At 29.7% G+C, this 22,199-nt stretch overlaps 4 protein-coding genes across 6 annotated transcripts; 1 reads left to right on the top strand and 3 right to left on the bottom strand.

Annotated features, from left to right (window-relative positions):
* Window positions 1-627: 627 nt before the first annotated feature.
* LOC109598549 (ubiquitin thioesterase otubain-like) lies at window positions 628-1,705 on the bottom strand. The gene is made up of 4 exons (XM_020014464.2): window positions 1,547-1,705; window positions 1,189-1,488; window positions 951-1,136; window positions 628-898 (listed from the first exon to the last, which is right to left on the bottom strand). Exons 1-4 carry the CDS (start codon window positions 1,646-1,648, stop codon window positions 680-682), a joined length of 807 nt encoding a protein of 268 aa, XP_019870023.1. The 5' UTR covers window positions 1,649-1,705; the 3' UTR covers window positions 628-679.
* A 513-nt stretch (window positions 1,706-2,218) lies between these two features.
* Window positions 2,219-3,824, bottom strand: LOC109598554 (bone morphogenetic protein 4). Of its 2 annotated transcripts, XM_020014466.2 has the most exons (4): window positions 3,433-3,824; window positions 2,962-3,375; window positions 2,748-2,913; window positions 2,219-2,691 (listed from the first exon to the last, which is right to left on the bottom strand). In XM_020014466.2, exons 1-4 carry the CDS (start codon window positions 3,622-3,624, stop codon window positions 2,312-2,314), a joined length of 1,152 nt encoding a protein of 383 aa, XP_019870025.2. In that variant the 5' UTR covers window positions 3,625-3,824; the 3' UTR covers window positions 2,219-2,311. The 2 variants fall into 2 exon arrangements, with proteins under 2 accessions (XP_019870025.2, XP_049825681.1); XM_049969724.1 differs by having other exon boundaries at window positions 2,962-3,824.
* A 138-nt stretch (window positions 3,825-3,962) lies between these two features.
* Window positions 3,963-6,589, top strand: LOC109598535 (ATPase family protein 2 homolog). The gene is made up of 4 exons (XM_020014448.2): window positions 3,963-4,373; window positions 4,437-5,566; window positions 5,666-6,244; window positions 6,296-6,589. The coding sequence occupies exons 1-4, from the start codon at window positions 4,004-4,006 to the stop codon at window positions 6,521-6,523; spliced, it is 2,307 nt and encodes a 768-aa protein (XP_019870007.2). The 5' UTR covers window positions 3,963-4,003; the 3' UTR covers window positions 6,524-6,589.
* LOC109598540 (uncharacterized) lies at window positions 6,585-16,433 on the bottom strand. Of its 2 annotated transcripts, XM_020014455.2 has the most exons (6): window positions 16,169-16,433; window positions 11,058-11,183; window positions 8,948-9,114; window positions 8,172-8,381; window positions 7,362-7,691; window positions 6,585-7,310 (listed from the first exon to the last, which is right to left on the bottom strand). In XM_020014455.2, exons 1-6 carry the CDS (start codon window positions 16,224-16,226, stop codon window positions 6,909-6,911), a joined length of 1,293 nt encoding a protein of 430 aa, XP_019870014.2. In that variant the 5' UTR covers window positions 16,227-16,433; the 3' UTR covers window positions 6,585-6,908. The 2 variants fall into 2 exon arrangements, with proteins under 2 accessions (XP_019870014.2, XP_049825358.1); XM_049969401.1 differs by lacking the exons at window positions 11,058-11,183; window positions 16,169-16,433 and adding an exon at window positions 10,640-10,794.
* Between the last annotated feature and the right edge of the window lie 5,766 nt (window positions 16,434-22,199).

Genomic DNA, 22,199 nt, shown 5'->3' with positions numbered 1-22,199 from the left:
CAGACCAATAAAGCCGAGAAAGCATATTTTTACGGAATTTTTAAATATCTATTTAATTGAATTTATTTAAATTGATTATTATTGAAATAAATGATTTCAAGTTTACAATAAAAGAAACTTACTTTTTAATTTTATAGTATAACCAGTAGGACACTAAATAAAACACTAATTGCAAGCAAAACTGCATTAAAGTGAAGTATGAAATTGAATTAATATTGGGGAGCGGATGTACACCACCACCCCACCGATCAATATAGAGGTCGATAATGAACTGAATTCATCATAAAAATGTTGCAGGTCGTTCCGTAAAGGTTTTATATAATCATAATGTATCATATTCATCACATATCTTACCTTGTGTTGTATAATCAATTTAAAATTAATAAATCTTAAATAAAACAATTTTTTTATAAACAAAAATTATTTGGACTTTATATATAATTTACTATTTCTTTTTTAATATATATTATGCTTAATTTATTACAATATTATTGAAATTACATTACTTAAAATCCCAAATTTCTCTTAATTTTGCTTTCTTATATATTATTTTATACATTATTCTAAACTGAATGTATTATTAAAGATTAAAGGGGTTTGAAGTATAATTTTACTGACCACTCCATGGGAGCTTAACACTTTATTGAAAAAAACAATATTACAAAAAAATTAACATTTGTTATGGGTACAAAATATCATAATGTCCTGGACGGTATAATAAATGAACAGTTGGAGTGCAACCTTCTGGTAAATCATGCTCTGTGCAGGACTTTCCAGTTCCACGGTCCATATAAACTACTCTAACACCTGAGTTTAAAGCAGCACATGCAGCCATAATATGAATATGGTCACTTTCCTTGTACATTGGTTCAACTTCCTGATGACAAAAATCTGCTACCTAATATGAGATTTATGTTAACAATGTTATACCATTTTTTAATAATACATACAGTTCTGTGTCCTTCAATGAAACAGCCATAGAAATCTTCTTCTTTCTGCAATTGTCCACTTGTTAATAGTCTTAGGTAAACCACCATATAGTCTGAAAAACCCTGTTCATTGAACAAAGTGTGGAGTTCATTTCTGGCTTCCTGTGGAGTGTCTTTTCCTTTAATTCTCTTAAGAACTTCCATATACTAAAAACGTCAAAAATAAGTAAATTGAATACAATAAGACAGAAAAACATACAGTGTCGTAGAAGTCTTCAACAGTGAATTGTTGAAAGCCCAATTCCACCAGAGTGTTCTTACTCTTTTCAGCAAAATTATAGAATTCATTAAACTCTTCCTTTTTATCAGTCAAACGTTCAATGTTGGCATAACTAAATGCTCTAAAGAAGCAGTTACCATCAGGTCTGGTCCTTCTAATAAACTTGTATTTTGAAGCCAAGTCATTGACTTTGTCTAAATAAACGTTATCAGTCACATATTCTTTGCTAAGGGACGACACCGGTTCCAAATCTCCGACTAGCGGGATCGAATCCGATATCTGCGAAAATGACCAAGTAATTAAAAAAATGGCATAACCTCAAAATATAGAAAATTACCTCCTTCTCGATTTGACGTTGCTGGGCTAATATCAGTTCGTCCTGGTTCACGTTCGTCTGTTCAGCGGACGAGTTTGTCGAAATATCATTGTTGTCTCCCATTTTCACGATCTGTTTATCTCTTTGGTTGACATAAAAAGAAAAATATGACAGGTCAAGTCAACCAACTGCCGGTTTTTGTTGTTTACAAATGCTACATGATTCGAAAAGTCCCGCTTAAAATCGAAAATTTGTAAAACTCGATTAAAAACAATTTCCACAATATAAATTGATTAAATGTTAACAAATTTGTTTTTATTTTTTAACATTTTTAAATGAATAAATTTACTTTTAAAAAACTTATCACTTAAATTAACTGCTGCATTTATATATTATTTTATCACATCATTTTTTCCATTTTTTACTTCTATTAATTTTTACGACAAATATCAGTTTTCTGTAATTTTAATGGAAACATTTAATTACTCTATTTACTTATTTATTTATAAGTTATGCATACAGTGTGGCCCATTTGATAGCGGGACTCTCGCATGAAATTTGTATGATCTATCTAATTTTGACACAATTTGACCCAAAACCGAAATCTACGGGATAATTCGCTTTGTTAAGTATGATAATTGGAGAAATCATACTAGCAAAAGTTATAAACTTCTAAATAAATAAAACAAACTGTACCATAAAGTGGATATAATTTATTGAAAATTGTAGAAATAAATCATCATCAATTAATCATTTTAAAAATTGAATACATTATAATAATACATTTTATCTGCATCCACAATTTGTTGCAATCATGTTCTCATAATTTTTCAATACAATATTTCCAAATGTATCGTAGTACATAATTGGCAGGGGCAAATAAGTTATTGGTACACAAAGCGACAGTCTTTGTTTAAAGAAGTCCAACAGTTTAATATGATTGTTAGCTATTTCGTCATCGTTAACTGTGCACTTTCCAAAACAGTCAAAAGCTGTGTATCCTTCAGGATATATTATGAAGTTATTCCAGTGCAATCGACGGAAATCCACGTACCATCCTTTTCTTTGGCATCTAGTGGAGTAGTGCATCAAAAGTGAGTGATCTACATTGATGAGAGATGCTACTTCTTGTTGAGGACTTTCAGGTTTGTTTATATTCAATGCGTCTGAAATTTTTAAGAATTATAAATTTATACAGTCTCTTAAATTATTAAATCATCACCATTTTTTCCTATATGAATAATAGCAAATGTTCTGAACTTCCCCGTGTTCGTGTCGTTGAATATAGACAATAATTTATTTTCACCATAGGTCGAAATTGTTAGAAGTAATCCCAAATTTGGTTCCTCTTTCATCCAACTATTGAAGGCTTTCTTCACCTTAAAACTCTGAGGACAATATTAAACACCTAGTTTAACGTATAAGGGTTAAAATACCTGCCAGCCTTTTTGGGCTTTCAATATATAAATCACATTGAACAATTTATGAACGTCCGGATTATCTATTTCATTTTCAGATTTGTTAGCAAGTGGTTCTAATTGATATAGTCTTAAAACAACCGAAGTCTTGTAAATATCCGAAGTATTGTCCAAGGGCCAATAAAAATATAGTTCAGCATCGTGTATCGTCTCATTTTCGTTCAAACTTCCTAAGTTGAATTTTATTATACTGCTTGATGTGTTGGCGTTTTCGTTAAATAAAAATCTTGTAGTGGTGCTATTTGTATTGTGCAATTTATTTGTTCTAGCCTCGTAGAATTTTTGAAAGTATGCTGGAAGTTCTGAGTTATTATATGACGTATAGTTATGTTCCCATTCTGGGTCTAAAAATAACTCTTTCTGTTGAGGCTCCTGTGAGTTAGAACGAGTAATTTCAATGTTATCTGTTTTGTTTGATGTGTTACTTACTGATTTTTGGGCTTTTCTGAGGTAAGCCGGCCGGTTATGATTTACATCGCTTACGTTATAGTTTAAAAGTTGTATGCGGTTGTGTATTTTAAACTCATTTCTAGGTTGATCCATTTTAAAGTAGTACGCCTTTTTCGTGAAATTCTGACTTTGTATTGCTTCGAAAAGAAGCAAAACCAAAAAGTATTTCATCTTGATTAGCACACTAATCGAATTAAACTGGTGGAATTTACGGTGTTGTAAAACTTGACGCCCTAATCCAAATTAGAGGAAATGATTAAATTACAGTAAATTAGATAATTTTGCTAAAAACCTTGACTCCAATGCAAAGTCATCGTGAAAATACACCTTAATCAATTAAATGACATCACTTCAATGTAAACTCAGCTTAACATTACATTTATTTAACAATTGTATTTGTATTTATTTTGTTTATTTTGGGATGTCTTGCGGGACTGACATACATTATTATTATTATTATTATTATTATTATTATTATTGTTATTATTGATCTGACATTTTGATTAACCTCAAATTAAAGTGTGGTTATATTCAAGTTGTCACATTTAAAATGGCACAACAAAAGGGCAAGAAAAACTCTTCGCCATGGTCACAATGCGAATCCTGCGGCACAAATTTAATAAACAAGGACATTGAATTGCACTCTAAAGATTGTCCTCCAGAACAAAATCAGCAAAATTATGATTTTATCAAAGATAATATCTTGTACGGTACGGTGGATGTAAAGACGAATGAAGAGATTAAGAATTTAGCATCCTCGGAAAAAGACTTTCTGGTGTTTTTAAGTCAAAGTGCAATACAGCTAACAAATTTATCTATAGGTGATTGGTGCAAAGTTGAAGGGGGGCCAGTGTCAATTGCTAAAATTGTCTGGCCCACAACAGAAAAAACTCTAACTTCAATATTATTCACCAGAAACAGTAAGTTTAAAGTAAGTCATTACGTGAAACGCTACTTTGTGTTTAAATAATCTTTGATTTCAGGTTATGATTTAAATTTCTCTGGTGTAAAACATGCTAGTGTGTCTAAGTTAGACAGTAATTTAAAACCAGCTTCTTTGGTAACAGTTATCTTGCTGAATGGTCCGAAAGCTTTAGAAATAAATCCAGATTTAATTAACAGGATCAGTAAAAACTTCATTGGTAAAATCTTAAAAACAGAAAATAAAGTAAACCTGATGTACTTTGGCAAAATACTTAAATTCCAAATTAAATCAATTGAAGCCAGACAACAAGATGATTTAATTGAATCTTTTAATAAACTACAATTGAAAGAATCAGAATTCTTCACAATAGATGAAAAAACCAAATGGAAGATGTACAAAGACCATGATGAATTCATTAAAGTTGAAATCAAACCAAATCTCATACACCAACTAGCTGGACTTTCTGATGAACTTACAGAAATCAGGGACATTATAAAAGTATATTTTGGATCAAAATCTGGCCCAAAGTATTGCAGATCTGTTCTTCTCTATGGACATTCTGGAACTGGTAAAACTTTGCTTGCCAATGCCATTGCAGAAGAGTCCAAGTTCAACAAAGTTGAAATTTGTGCACCTGACTTGTACAGTAAACACTCAGGTAATATTGAAGATTCTATCAAGAATTTGTTTCAAAGTGCTGTCAGTCAATCACCCTCTATAATTGTGTTGGATGAAATTGATGTTTTATGCCCATCTAGAACTGCCAGAATCACAGACACTGAGAAAAGGATTGTTTCAACATTGTTGATGATGTTTGACTTTTTAAATGAAAATCCTAATTCTAAAGTATTTTTGATTGCCACAACCAACAAAGTGGACAACATAGATCCAGCATTCAGAAGGTTTGGAAGACTCGATAGGGAGTTGGAAATAGCAACTCCAAATCCCAAAAACAGAAAAGAAATACTTGAAAAAATTTTGGAGGATTATTCTAGGAATTTATCAGAGGATGAATTGAAAGATATAGCTTTAAATACACACGGATTTGTCGGTGCCGATTTAGTTTCATTGTGTTCAAGGGCAAGTTTAAGTGCTTCGAAAAGGAACGACGATTGCGTAACTTTCGATGACTTCAAATTTGCTTTGACCAGGGTCAGGCCAAGTGCAATGAGGGAGGTTCAAATTGAGGTAAGAACTATTTAGTTTCAATCTGAGGAATTGGTCGTCAGTGTAAAATTAAATTTAAATAAATGCAAATACTCTTTACTTACCTTAGTATATCTTAAGGTACCAAATGTCAAATGGAATGATATTGGAGGACAGGACAAACTGAAACTCATTTTAAGACAGGCCGTCGAATGGCCTTTGAAGCACGCCGACAGTTTCAAAAGATTAGGCGTGACGCCCCCTAAAGGGGTACTGATGTACGGCCCTCCGGGCTGCTCCAAAACCATGATAGCCAAAGCTTTAGCCACAGAAAGTGGCCTAAACTTTTTGTCTATTAAGGGTCCGGAGTTATTTAGCAAGTGGGTTGGGGAATCGGAGCGCGCGGTGCGCGAGGTATTCAGAAAAGCACGGCAAGTGGCACCGTCTATAATTTTTTTCGATGAAATCGATGCTTTGGGCGGAGAGCGCAGTAGCGGTTCTTCGACGAGTGTTCAAGAGCGGGTTTTGGCTCAGCTACTTACAGAGTTGGATGGTGTTACACCCTTGGGAGACGTTACAGTAATAGCTGCCACTAACAGACCAGATAGAATTGATAAAGCTTTGTTAAGGCCTGGAAGGTTGGATAGGATTGTTTATGTGCCTTTACCAAGTGAAGACACTAGAAGGGAGATCTTTAGAATTAAATTGGCGAAGATGCCAGTGAGTAAATACTTTTAATTGATTTCTTGTTTGGATAATGATGTTTTTCAGGTTCGTGATGACGTAATTTTGGATGAGTTAGTGCAATCAACACAAGGGTATTCAGGAGCTGAAGTAAATGCAGTTTGTCATGAAGCTGCAATGATGGCCTTAGAAGAAAGTTTGGATATTGAATATGTGGAGAAGAAACACTTTGAAAAGGCCTTAGAATTGATTAAACCAAGAACTCCACCTAGTTTGATAAAATTATATGATGATTATGCTAAATTAAAGCTATAAAATGTACCAAATGTTTTATTTCATTACTTTATTTAATCTTTTCTAAAATAAATAAACAGAATTATAAAAAACTACAATTTATTAAAAATAAATAAATACAAAAATAAGTAGTTCCAAGTGATGTCCGATAATAAATTAATTAGCCTCTAAATCCCAACAATAAATTAGAGTGGTGCCTTTTAAAAACAGTAAAACTAAACTACAAACGTTTAGACATTAATTTTCATAGACTTCATCTATGTTAATATCACACAATATTACATTAATTTGTTAGACAATGGCAACAATGATAAATAATCTTTGGCAAGAACGTTCTTGAATCGCACATTTACAAGACAACCAACAAATTCAGTCTCAACTCTGTCAAGAGAAAAATCTCCGTTTTCTAACTGTACTCATACTTAGGTCCTTGCACTGAGTCCCCGTTCACATCAATAATTTCCGCATCAGGATTTATCGGATAACCAGAATTCGAAGCAAATTCATTTACGTATGTGTCACCGCTAAGATCTTTAGACTCATCATCTAAACTTTCCAGTCTTTCGAAACGAGGATTGACTTTTGAGTACAGTTGAGAATTTGGTATGAATTCTGCGTCGGGATTCAGAGCTGCCATTTTTCTTGCCAATAAATCATTTACCAGGGTATCATCACTTAAATCAACCGTCTTTGTTTCGACCGGAGTTGAAAGTGAATTGTCTTCGAATGATTCAGCAAGACTTTCTCTATAAGGAGATTCTTTCTCGCCGTCAATCTCATCAAAGGTTTCGATATTATCTTCAGGAGCCTAGAAATTACATTATTGTATTACGTTAACAATTTGTGTATTTTAACTTACTGTTTCGTAGTGATAAAAGCCGGGCTGAATGGGTTTCCCGTCATTTCCAACAACGAATTCCACATCGGGATTCAAAGGCCACCCTTGTCTGGCAGCTATTTCATTAACTTTTATGTCACCACTCAAATCTATCGGTTCGAATTCTGATAGATTAGGTATTGTTTCTGCATCGGGATTGGAATAAGAACTGGGTACCATATCGTTAACCAAAATATCTCCGCTAAGATCTATTTCAGTGGGATTTAGGGTGTTTTCATCGAGGAAATCTGTAGTACTCATGATGGGACTGTCCGTTTCGTCAAATTGTTCGAGTTTTTGTAAGGTAGGAGCCTAAGTGGGATGGAAAGTGCAAAGAAATGAAATTTGTGCCCAAACAGAAATGTCTCATATCAAAGGGGTTAATAAAAAGATACAGTTGTAAGAGCAGGTCATGCACCATTCGCTTTATCTTCGTTTTAGTATCGTCATGCAGTTTTAGGTTTCTGGATGCTGTCTTATAAAATGTATTATTAAATGTGGATATTTCAAAATATTGGAGACCGCTAACAAAAGAAAAAAGATTTAACTAATATGTGTTAGTAATGTTAACATGCTTTTAATCATATATACTAAAAATTGTTAAATGCAAGCTCAGGTAAATTTACTTTATTTGTATATTTTTACAACAGCTTTAATAATAATAATAATATAGTAAAATATTACAATATAAACTACTTAATATTAGTTATTGTAGATCTATGTAAAATTTAATATTAAAATATCATGCGATTAAGCTTGGATAACCTTTTCTGGTGTTGAGCTTTTACCAACCTCGGTTCCTTTCGGGATCTCGTTTTCGAAGCTGTTGTTGTTCTCGAGAGGTTCTCTGTCTTTGGTCACAGCGGTTGCTGGAACCTCGTCGGATGTTTCGTTACTATCAGGTTGGACGTCTATGATTCTCACTTTAAAGAACGAACCGCCGAAGTCGTCTTGTTTCTGGTACTCTGTCTCGTTGATCACCACTTTATGTCCGTCAATTATCTGCAACAATGATTAATTGTAAATGTAATGAGATTAAGGACGGACGATAAAAACACAATAACAAGTAATTGACTTCAATAAAATTACAATCACATACCCAAAACTAAAAACAACCGGTCACTACTGCACAATAATTACAATTGAACTGTTTCAAGTGTGAAAATGTGTTTTTATTGCTTACTGTGAGTCACATTTTTGGTTTGACATTGGAGGGGAAATCTCAGGAAGTGCTATTGACTAATCGACTACTGTTTAATCACACAGAATAATAATTTTGGTAGATCAAAGTTACATTGTACGCATCGGTGTACGTGATGTCACCCATTCTAATAGAGTGGTAATTCAGTGAACCAAAATAGATGTTGAATGAGTAAGGTCCGCAAATTCTTTGAATTTTGCAAATACAACATTCGCTCATAGTTTTGTTTGTCCTCTATAAATAGGAGCTGTAAACAATTCAAGACGAAAAAAAATTATCAATGTAAATTGTGTTTACCTATAGAAATAATTGATAAATAATTCTCGGTCTTGAAAGGAATGATCAATTGTAACAATTAGTTTTTTACCTTGGTGACGGAAGTGGTGTTGCCTTTGCCTAAATCAATTGGTGGGAATTGGGGACCGCCAATGGAGAAGTCGGGGAATCCAGCGATATCGGTTTCGTTAGAGCTACCGGGGAACGGGAAGTTCCTGATCAGTTGGTCCATTTGTTGTCGTATTCTGGTCATCAATCCTAAAAATGAGAAAATCACAATCAATGTATTAATAAGTTGTATATTTAAAATTTTTGTTAATACACATAATAAATAAATTATAGTTTTCCCGTTTCTCATATTTTTCAGAAATTCATTAAATTTTATTATTTTTAAATATATAAAATTATTTCAAGTTAAATCGATTAATTCTATTTTTAAATATAAATATAGTTAATTTAGTAAAAGTCATAAATTAAAACATAATTACCCAGACAAATATCAATTTTTAGATGTTTAAAACTATCATTTTGCATAATTAAAGAATGTTTATTATAAAAATAAATGATTTTAAAATAGAATCAACAAAACAAGTGAATTTAATGACATAATTAAGAAAATAGAATAATACAAATAAAAAAGAATAGCTTTCTCTTTATACAATGCGGACTAATGAGAAATGTAGAAGTCAGAGTGTGTTTATTTTTTATAAAATAAATTTCACTCAAGGTGGTGTTGAACATGGACGCAAGTCAGGATGTCCACCAAAAACCACTCCCAAGATAGACAAAGTTATAAAAGTTCTTTCCCTTAAGATTCCTTGCAAAACATCAAAAAAATCATGTAAGAAGATTCGACACCATTTAATAGGATTGTTCCTAATCACACATCTAAAAATAAAAAGTGGTTTTTAATGAAAAACTTAACTATATGCTTGAATGGCCTTCTCAGTCTCCCGATCTAAATCCTATTGACCACCTTCTGGAAATACTCCACCGTCGCATCCGAACAAAAAACATCAAAAGCCAACAAGAATTTCTTCTTTTTATGAATATTTATGAAATATTCCATACTTGTTTTTAGACCAAAAGTGATTTTTTACTAATGTGAATGTGATTGATTGATAGACCTATCTTACATAAAGTGACATTTGTAACAAGTAAATAAATATTCCATATTTTACACCACTGCATATAGTTAAAAAAGTTTTAAACTCAAGAATGAAATATACATTTAGATGGAATAAAAAAAATCAGATTTATATATATATATATATATATATATATATATATATATATATCAATAGAAGGGAATAAATAAAAAATGTAGTGTATTATAAATCTAAATAAAAAAATCAATGTTTCTATGTTAAATGCGCACATTGTTAGTCCATTTTCTTTATCTAAAATTTAGATATAATAAAAATGTTTCCTGATTTGTATTTCAAACAAGTAAGCAATAAAACCGCTATCAAGTAAATTTTCATTTAAATGTAATTAACGCATAAAATGCAATTGTGGAACAAGTTGCTATAAATACTCCGTTTAGTAAACATTTAATGGGTCGCTGACTAAGTAGGTGCATACTTCTATGCAAACACATACATGTCCTGTTTTTGCATCAACTCATATTTTATTTTTTCCCAACGCAACATCCTGCAATAGATTAATGTGAATAAAATTGCTCGAGTCTAACAAATAAACCGACAAGTGAATTTCAATCAAACTCTATTTTAGCTATAAATAATCCAATTGAAATCCATCATTTCAAATTAAAATTTCAAACCTGTGATCCACGATTGATCGCACATTTTTCAATACGGACATCCGACTGCACTGATTAACACATATCGGCCCGCATTCGATAAAAACCCCATCACCTGGCACAAAATGCGACACGGTTCAATTGCAAATAAAAAAATCGACTTCCTGCCGTTTTTATTAAATCAGTCGCTTGCACCCACATGTTGTGTAGGTACCAAACAAACCTACGTCTAGACCTTCGACAGTCTTTCTATGTCGCACATTAATTGGTTAACAAGATTGCATGAAACGCAGTTCGGACACGTTTTGCATACGAATTTCAATCGGTAATTAGGAATAATGGTTTAAGTCCGAAACGGGACGGTTTCGTTTGTTGTCACCCACGGCTTTAATTGTTTAATTGAGGTAATTAAGATTTGTGATGGATATCGGTAATTTACCTTGTAGGAGGTCGAAGTTTAAGCCGAATCCTGCGTCGCTGGTAGTGAAGATTCCGGTGTCCACGACGGGTTGGTCTCCTTGGTTTCCCCTAGCTGGAATCACTTCAACTTCATCTTTTTTGTTGGCTGAAATAAATTCAAGTTATTTTAGTACCTAATTAGTCTGGAAGGAATTTAGATTGTTTCCCGTTGCACACGTATCGGTTCTGTAAAAACCCATATTGGTAATTTTATGTTGGCCTTTGAAAGAATGTGAACTCTGAATTTCTTAGAAATGGACCGCAGCGATTTTAAGAAACAATTTCCAAAGCACATAAAAAATCTCTTAAATATATGCTTCGTAATATTGCCACAAAAAATAATAAGGATTTCTAATCATTATAAATAAATTTGTACTATTTAATTTAACATTAATATTTTATATAATATCCTTTTTGTATTATAATTTTGGCCCATCTCCGTGGCATAGATTCGACCATCTTCCGAATATACATCAAGTCTATATTACTTCAATCTTTTTGAATTACTATGAGTTCATTCAAATTTGTAAAATTTATGTCTATTTAGTTATAAACGTGATCCTCAATGATTTCTATAGGACTAATATCTGGAGGTTGGGACGGGCAAGACAAAACATTAATGTTTTGGTATTTTAACCAATCCATCAGAATTTTGGATATGTGTTAGGGATTGTTTTCATGTTCAAGTTTTCATAAGAACATAATTTGTTCAATATATGGAAGCAAATTGCTGTTTATTATATACCTGTACATAAATCAGTCTAGGGGGCCTAATCGGAAGAATTGAAGCATATACAAACTTTTTGTATAGTTTTGTCTCTGTAGAATGTTTAACATAAGCAGAAACCTATTATTTTTTATAAAATCATTGAAAAATACTATCCTACTAATTAAGATTTGGAAAAATCAGAATCAGAATTTCAATATTAGGAAAAGGTACTAAAAATATTGGTCTAAAAATATATATAAATATTTATGTATTATGAATAATATCATGATTAAAATATTTTGTTGTGCTGTGATCAAAGTTAATAAAAATAGAAATTAACTGTGAATTAACAAGAATAAAAAAAATAAAAAAGGCATATTTGCCTTGAAAATCGCAGTTAACATTAATTAAACATCTGAAACTGTAATAATTTATGTAACATGCAAGGATTAACTCTACATCATATTTTTTCCTAAAAATAAATTCAACGAAGCCGTTTCGACAATACATTTAAATAATACAGGTACAGAGTACTATTTATTATTGTACTTGTCCAAGGTGAGCGCCATTAATTCAAACACTAATTGCACACGAACGTCGCGCGCAATTTGTTGCTATAAAATTGTTGTCCGTCATCATAAACAATGAGTGCAGATATATAAAATCAATATTTATAAACGATCAGTTCAAAAAACTGCATCCTTGAAATTACCAATCGGGTTATGACATCCAATTAGGTGTGCAGATCAACGGATTGGATGTTTGTTAAATATGGTTTAGGCTGTGGGACATTCGTTTTCTTTTTTTTTCGTCGAAATCCGTTTTAATTTTTCAATGCGGATTCCGCAGAAAACAGTCATGACTAACGCTTATTAACGGAGCTCATCAATAAATATACCTGACGGCCTTCGGACTTCAAATTACGAAGTCGACGGACATTTCTATTGATAAACATTTTTTTTAATAATATGCCTTATCACCAAAAGAAATGTTATGTTTCCATTGTTCATTATTAGATCACACGCTGAATAACAATCATACGAATTGATTCATTTCATTTTTGTGCCATTAGAAGATTTATTTTTTGTCGTTTAGAGACGTCCTAGTTATGTGTCAATAAACTAGATATACATTATTTGTATGAGTAGTCGTTTATTAATAATTAATAATAATTAAAAGAACTAGGTATAAAAATTAATTGTAAAATAAGTCAAATAAATGTCATATTTTACATATGTATTGATTTTAATTATACCAAATGGAAATTACTACATATTGAAACTGTAATTAATTATAGTGGTAATTTAGTACAAAAAATAAAGAGTAACAATTCACGTTTATTTTTGTAAAATGATATGTAAAATAATGTACGTAGTGTATTTTTAATGATTTGAAAGCAAAAAAGGAAACCATAAGATCAGTATCAATTAGTTATTAAGAATTTCTTATAGTGAAATAATATTAATTGCGGGTAAGAATTTTATTGTTACAAAATATTTAATCTCCAGCAGATCTTTTATAGTACTTTTCACATCAACAGGTACTACAATTAAATGAAATATTAGGTACGAAGAAAAAGTAATTTACGTCTTTCGTTGATGAAGACATTTTTAATATTAAATTGTATGGATTAATGAAAAACTTTATTATATATTCATTAAATATGCCATTCACTTTTTTCTTCATTGTATTTGAGACATTTTTGTTGAAATCAGTGTATATAAGTGTTATAATTAGTAATAACTTCTTTTGTGAGTCAAAAAATCGGCTAAACCCATTCACAATATGTTTGAAGAAGATGCTGCAAGTAATGAAGTCGCACAATTTTGGTTTCATCGTTTTAAAAGTGCCAATTAATGCATTGAAAATGAACAATGCCAAGGTCGTCGATAAACCTGTATTAACGAAGAAATTAAGCAATATTACGTGCAAAATTCCCGTGCAATATGTTCGGAAATAGGCTGGCTAATCATTAAACTGATGAATCAACTATTAGAAAGAAGCGTCCTGTAATGAATTTCATCAAAAAGTTGGACAAGTGGATTTCACATAAATTAAATGAGGTTAATAAAATTAAGTGTTTGACATTTCCCAATTCCATTTTGCACGCAACGCAAATAAGCCTTTTATTACTCGTCCTGTTACTTTTCTTGCCGGTCTTAGACAATGGCTGACGGAACAGTATTAAAAAAAGCTTTAACTTATGTCTGTATTGACCACATTTATAAATTAAATAAAGGCGAGCTTCTTTTGTCAACAGCGTCTGTATGTTATCATCTATTTTGTCATCGTCCAATGTTTTAAGTAATAAATAACTTAAAACCGAAGAAAAGATCAAAACTGAGATTGAACTTTTATTTTCTAGTAACGACTTCGCAAATGATTTAAATACAATAATTGTGTACCATAAATTATTATAAATATAGGAAGACTCTAAGAATACATATAATTATTGATTATTATTGAACCTTGGAAAAAATACACTCATACTGTGTTTTTTTTCGATAAGGCCAGCAATGCTGCAGCAAATATCACTTTATGTAAATGAATAGTATAATAATTAAGTTTTTATCTATTTCATTAATATTTAAACGTAAATAGTCAGAAATTCTGTGGGCTTGTAAAAAGTAAATTTTAAAAGCGTATGACTAACTGTAATTTACATTGATAGGAGTACATATTTTTGATTTTAGCAAAATGAACCTTGTTTACGTGTAAATTGATGATTCATTTTATAAAACCTGTAAAGGTTACTAGGAAAAGTATAATTTTCAATTGACATGTATTTTTAATTTTATGCAATTAATCTATTGATTGTGAATTCTAAAGAATACTAACAATGGACATTATACTAGAGCAATTAGAGAAATTTCAATACTCGTTAGCAATAAGTAAATTTCTCTAGTAGTCTCGAGAATACAAATAAAAAGAATAAAGGCTATTATATTAATAGATCATTATAAATATTAAATTAATAATGTTGTTTTTCCGCTTTAAAATAAATTGTTTCGTATTCACCTTGAACTTCAGTATTTATGTAATTTAAGTTGTTTAAATTGGTTTCCATATTAGTAAAGGATATTATAATTTTATTAAATACTAAAGTTTCATTATGTAGTTATAAATAAACAAAAATCGATTTCAAGAAAACAATTAACAACGCATTGAAATCTATTAACTAAGAACTCTTTAAATCCCTATAAAATTATATATCAGGTTAATTATTTTAATCGGAAACAGGAAGTTTAAACACAAAATTAAATTAATGTGACATTGAGATTTTATAATAATTTTGTACTCTTACGCTGTTTTTACAAAATGAAAATTTTAAAATATTTGCAGCTACAAAATTTGGTACAACTACTAATTGTTTCAAAATATAAATTTAAATAATAAATAGTTGGTTATTTAGTTGTTTATTTTGATTACCAAAATGTAATAAGGGTTTTATAAATACTATACGTTTATGTACAGTATAATAGAATTTATTATTACTCTATTAATGGAATTAAAAGGGGAGAAATTCCTTTTGTTATATTTTAAAAATTTTTTGGTTTATTTCCGGTCATATTTGAAATAAAATTTTGTGTATAATAAGTATAATTGAAAATAATTTTGTATGAAAGTTTTATTTTCCATGAGCTCCATTCTCATATTTAAAAATATTCAAGGGAACTTATGAAAACAGTTTTATATTATATGTATTTATATTTTTTGTATTCTTTATATTTTAAAATTGATTAAAAATAATGTTTAACTTTTAAAAAATTCCTTGATTTTGTTACTAAATATTTGACAATTAGATTAATTCTTTAATTTTATTTAATTTTTGTTTTAAAAATTAATGTATTTCGTTGCCAGTAACATTAAATAAATAAAATATTTTGAATGAATTTAATCAAATAATTTTTGAATTAACTTAATAATAATATAAAAATGAGTACATTAGACTCCAAAGATCAATTTTACTTATGCAAGTGATAGTATAATTGCAACAAGACAAGTTGACATTATTTTCTATTTAAAATAATTTTATTAATAAAATTATTGGAAAACAAATTATAGTTCAATTGTATTTGCCCTAAAGTAAACAAAAATCGTGGGATTATTTAAATGAACGAATCAATCAATATGGTCAACTGTTAATAATTGTTACCATTTACAGATATAACATTTTCGCAAACTTGCATATTCATATACACAAATTCGACAAAATAAAAAATTTTTTAAAGTTCAATTTTATTTATAGCCAAGCCACAAATTGTGGGATTATTTAAATGATCTAAACGTCCAATATGGTCAACTTAATAACTCGCTTAATTTTTCACCCACTCGAAAATTAATTTTCTGTACGTAAACAAAACGAAATTGTCTAGGCTCACCTGGCAATCCGTGGACGGCCACCAAACACATAAGACAAACGATCACCACGCTCTTCATTTTTCTTAAGCCGTTCTTCTTCGTTTTGCAAAATCGATATGGAAACAAACTTGCGTCGAAATTGCTCTTTAACTCCGATAAATTCTGTGTATGTAAATAACCGTCTGCGGTATGATAAGTTGTGGCTGCCTCGATGGACGGTCGCGTACTATAAATACGGCAGGATAGGCATCACAATCGGCGGCGTGGTTTTCCTGCGAAGCGCCCGATCTAGAATTGTCTCCCACCTGTTGGACGACCGTTTTTCGAAAGGACAATCGGCGACTGTAATTTAATTTGACGGACAAAATGACATTGATTCAGCTGCGTCTTGTCTTGTCAAAATAATTATAATTTTAATATTTAAATAAACATATTTCTAAACACATTTTGTTATATTTGTTGATATTATATTATTTTATCGTAATTTTAGAGAAATGTTTCTTCAGCTCTATTTTTGTTTCATTAATTTTATTTATATTTTATGGTTATTTGGGAAAATTACTATGAGTATTTTTGTTATTAAATTCAGTTGTATCAATAATATTGGATAAATATGCACAGTATTGATCATAATTATGGCAACGTATTAGAATATGTTAAAAATTGTTCTACTTGTATTGGATGCCAGTACCTATAGTCTTTATTGATTTTTTTTCTATTATTGTATAGTAGACCCGCAACTATTCTTTAAAAAAATGCGTACTTGTTTATTTTTCAATGGGCAAAATTATAGCAAATTTTTACATTATATGAATTTAAATCGATTATTTACTAGTGGTGATTTGCTTATTATAAATATTTAATCATTACTCGAAGTGAAATTGTAAGAATAAATTATAAATCAACGTTACCAAGACAAACAAGAAGAGTCAAAGAGTTCATGTCTAAATAAGTTAATTAGAAAAATTTTGAATTTTAGAAAAACTCGTGATAGCTACGAAAAAGACAATCGATAATTGGGTAATTCAAATGTCATAAAACAATTCAATTAATGTGAGAAAATGGTTCGTGGATGGGGGTTTGTTTGAACCCAAACGTATAAGAAAAACCCTGGTTCCTATTAAAAATGTATTAGTCAAATTTTGACTTACTTAAAAACACGTTCACTGGACGACAAAACAGAAGGGACGAGTAGTTTTTAATGACAAATCTAAATTTAATTTATAAACAAATGAACGCTTCATTTTCAAATTGAAATGAATAATCACAACAGTTCAAGGAGCTTCCGAATATTGAGAAAATTATCGAATATATGCCACGGAAATGTAATGTAACATTTTATAGAATAAGAATATAGTATTGGCTAAAATATTTAATGTTTTAAATAGTTGCTATAATAATGACCACAACAGTATGTTATAAACTATATTATTATATTATATTTACACAATTAAAAAATGTGGTATATTATAAATATCATATTACTATTCTTGTTAACAGTGCTTATTTATCTTGCCTATTTATAAATTACGTAAAATTGTTACTAATATTAATTCAATGAAATATATCTTCTTATCTACATGTACAATATATTTTATTTAATTATATCATCTAAGGTTTTTTTTAATAATAATTTATATTTTTTTTATATACATTTTTTGTAAAGCATTTAATAGTAATATTTGAATACATCTTGAAAATAGATACCTGTTTGTTTATTATTATTCAATATTAATAATTATATTATACAGAGTTATAATAAATAAATTTCCATGTAATTTTATTTATTTGTTTCTTAAATATTTACATATGTACAATCGAAAAATATTTAAATTTATATATTCCGGATTTATCAAAAATGTACAAAAAATATAAACAAAAATACATATTAAATAATGTTTTAAACTGTACTTTGTATTGAAAATAAACAAAAATAAATATGAATAAATTAATATTTATTAAATCGATTTTTAGACATTTGAATTGTTAATAATTACATAATTATATACATAATAATAAATTTATACATCTTTGATTATTTATTTTTATTTTTAAATATAAAGTAAAATTGTCGAAGTATATTATTTTGAAAAAATCTATTATTAATAAAGTAATATGGTTGTCACGTCCTTCACCTATCTTATCTTCTGCTGTAAAATGGAATATAAGTCAATTAACTGACACCATTGTAAACAGACTTTGATGACCTAGACATATTTTAAAATCTGTTTCTTGGATTCTTTAAAATAATGGTTCTCAGAATTTTAAAAAATTGCAAAATATCAGAACTTCTGCGTATATCTTAGTTTTTATAATTTGATTTAATTTTAATTAATCAGATATATAATAATCTAATAGCAGTTAGTAGTAGTAATATTTATGTTTTAATAGTTTTCATTTGGAACCTTTAAGACAGCTGGAATAAGAACACTCAGTCACATTGAAAAAAGTCTTCCAAAATTGTAATAATTAATATTATAAATAGACTCAAATTAATGAAAATTTTTAATGATCATTTAAATTGATATAACATAATAACATTTTAAATACTTTGTGGGCAATTTACAATAATTTCAGTAAACAAGTATGTACCAGATAAGAAGCTCACAAAAAGTTATTTATAAATTACAATGATATTGTTCTAAAAATAAAAAAAAACTACAAAAATATGGTTTAGAAATATTGATCACGTATTTCATTAATCATTAACGCCTTCTAATAAGTAATAATTCTATTTCTATGATATAACTCACTGATATATTTAAACCAATTACTGGAATCGACATAATTTAGTTCAAATAATAATTCACTCACTGGTGACGTCGATTCAGCTACTCGTATGGTGCGTTTTATTGACCTCAACATATGTATATCAAAACACAATTATAGCACGTCGATTAAAACGACAAGAATTTAACAGAAATATGTGACCAAGTTGGAGATGATCACAAGAAAATACTTATAAGGTCCGACAGAATTCTGTTGTTTTCATGAATGATTGTTATTTAAAACGTACTCATGAATAACAATTATTCAGAGTAGCAATCACAGGCGCGTAACAAATAATTATATTAATCATGGTTAATTAATTCGACGATTAATATTAAAATAAGAAAGATTATTCAGGTTTAATAAATTATGTGTAATGTTACGTAGGGTAAAAAATAATTTATGCTTCAACGTTTAACTAAACTTTCTTTAAAATTTTATTCAACAAAATCACCACCATTAAAATTAACCATTTTATGTCAAACAAAAATATTTTTGGAATTGAAGAAATGTCCATTCTTTTCTTCAAAATTAAGTTGTTTATTACATAAAGAATTGGATAATTATTAAAACAGTAACATGGAGGAATATCTGAGGTATATGATGGATGAAGTAGGACTTCCCATTTAACATTCTGAAGCTTCCTTTGAGTTTGTAAACGTCTTTAACGTTTAAAATTTTGTTGTATGGAAACGAGTTAAAGTTAAAATTCAATTACAAACATAAATCTTCACCTGCGTTTTGGATTTACCAATTTTAAGTTCAATTTATATTAATCCACAATCAAAAATGCAACTCCACGTCTCGCAATCTCATCAGATTTATCGTCGACATTTAATAATCTTGATTTTATAGTCCTGACGTTGACGGATACCCATTCCATACGAAATAAAGGGTCCCGTGGAGCAGTAAATTAACGAAACGTGATATAAAATCGCATCTCACTTTTTGATATTGGGTTTTGCCAGTTTAATAAACCGTTTCATGTTGCCCAAACAAAAGGCTTATTTAAAATTTTGATTTGATGTTGCGCTGAATTTAAATAATGATTGGTCTGGGACTTTTATAAATTATCTGCGGGTGTTTATTTTATTTATTATTATTATTATTATTTAATTTAGTTTGTTTTAATTATGTTGTGACGTTAAGAAATTATCCGCGGGGTGCATTAGTATTCAAATCGAGCGGTACGATAAAAATTCTTTTGTGTCTTCCGAAGGACGGCTTTTTGCATTCTAAAACGGATGTAGCAAATATTTGACAAATTCCATAAATTATTTATTTATTTTAATTCAGTTGTGTAATACTAAACATGCACAAATATAAAAAGGAAGAATTTTACAAACAAGTATAACAAGATGTTTTAAAAACCCACACAATTACCCAACTTGAGGCGTATTTATTTAGAAATGATGTTGGAAGTTGCCGTCTCGTTGTTATCTTAAGCGCCAACAATTTTGCGGACCGCAATAAAAAATAATAATGCGCTCATGTCCAAAATAAGAATAATAACCCCACTGGTTGTGATAGCGTACGTCACCTTATTATGTCTGAACTGTGGACGTGAATGTGAAGTCATACTCGATGCAGGGGCATTCCCAGAATAAATAACTCTTCCTCTATACACGGTGAGTGATGGTTATTTATAGGATTGTTTATGTTTACACGGTATATTCTCGTGCTTATCTTTCTCGTCAACAACATCCGCCTGTGAAAATGACTAAACAGTCTTGAGGAAAATTATTGGAACTCAGTAAATATTCTATGTCTCAGATTACCATAACATATGATAGAGATTTGTATTAAATAGTATATAAATTGTTATTGTTATTGGAACACATTTCTAAGATAAATAAAACCCACACAAAATCTTAGTCAGAATTTATATTACAATATTACATACATATTCATTATATCATACGTATCAATCAGTACTTGGTCGGTCTTCTCCTGTTCTACGAACAACTTCCACCCTGCTTGGCATCCTCAACATTATTGAGATAATAAATTCTTGTTCCAGACATCGTTATTCTTCTTAAAGGGCTTTATCCAAACTGGTGGTTACGAATGAAAAATTCTCTTTTAAGACAGTTCCTTACACGTTCAATAGGATTGCAGTCTGGTGAATATGTCATAGGTTTTCGGTTTAATATGAGAAACTCACCACCTCCAAAAACCACCTCCAAAAACAACAGTTGTCTTTGCTCTGCGAGCAACCGAATGTTCCCTGTTTAACAGGATGTGTCGAAAATGTTTTCTGGTTCCACAACCAGCATCATGTAACGTCTGGAATTTCGTCTAGCATAAATAATCATTTGGGTTGTTTGTTGTTGACTCAGACTGTGATTTCCAAAACTACAATCACAACCAAAAAATCTTCAAAAGAAAGTTTTCTTTGAAACATGCTGAACAATAGACAAATTAAGAATGAACAAAATAAAATTTTTTACTTGACAAGAACGTTGTCTATTAAACTTTTATAAATTTAAAATACAGACCGTCTAAAGATGGAAATATTCAAATAACATTACTGATAAAAAATATTGAGAATATTATTCAAATTATTTAGTATGGAGAATTTAAATTATCCACTTCAAAAGATGCGCAGTGTATATGATGTGATGCCTCAGTTGATTTTATAACACAACTATTAAAAAGGAATCTAAACTGAATGATAACGAGTAACAATTATTCATCACAACGATATAATTGTGTATTCCATGATTTGATTCTTCTCACTGCCAAGGTTAAATTACCCTAATAAATATTAATTAAAATCTTCCAATCACGCAAAATTGTTTTATAATAGTGTGTTAGTTAACCAGATAAGTTATTATCAATTATCAATAAACAAATTAATATAATTGTTATTGAATTTCCTGTTTTAATCAATCACCTGAGGCTAAACTGAATAAACTTATATTTAAATATATGGTTTACATATTTCACCTTATTAATTATGGCATTAAGATGTAAAAATCCTGTAATTACATATATTAATTTTTTGTAGATTAACATTAGAAGTGATTATATTATTATAATCAACAAATGGCTCTCAAAATACACAAATTTATTTTCAGATCTTAAAATAATAAATTGTAGATTTGGAAGTATGAAAAAATTACGTATTATCATAATAAATGTGTATGTATTATAGTATAAACACCAGACGCATTTTCTTCAAATGATAATCTTAAGGTGTTTTCTTTCCTGGCAAACTTAAGCGTACTTAAACTGACCTTTCAAAATGGAAAAAACAGGATTTAAATCAAATCAATAAAC

The sequence above is a fragment of the Aethina tumida genome, chromosome 7 (assembly GCF_024364675.1).
Source record: "Aethina tumida isolate Nest 87 chromosome 7, icAetTumi1.1, whole genome shotgun sequence".
Taxonomy (NCBI): domain Eukaryota; kingdom Metazoa; phylum Arthropoda; class Insecta; order Coleoptera; family Nitidulidae; genus Aethina; species Aethina tumida.
This window is presented reverse-complemented; position numbering and strand designations above follow the sequence as displayed.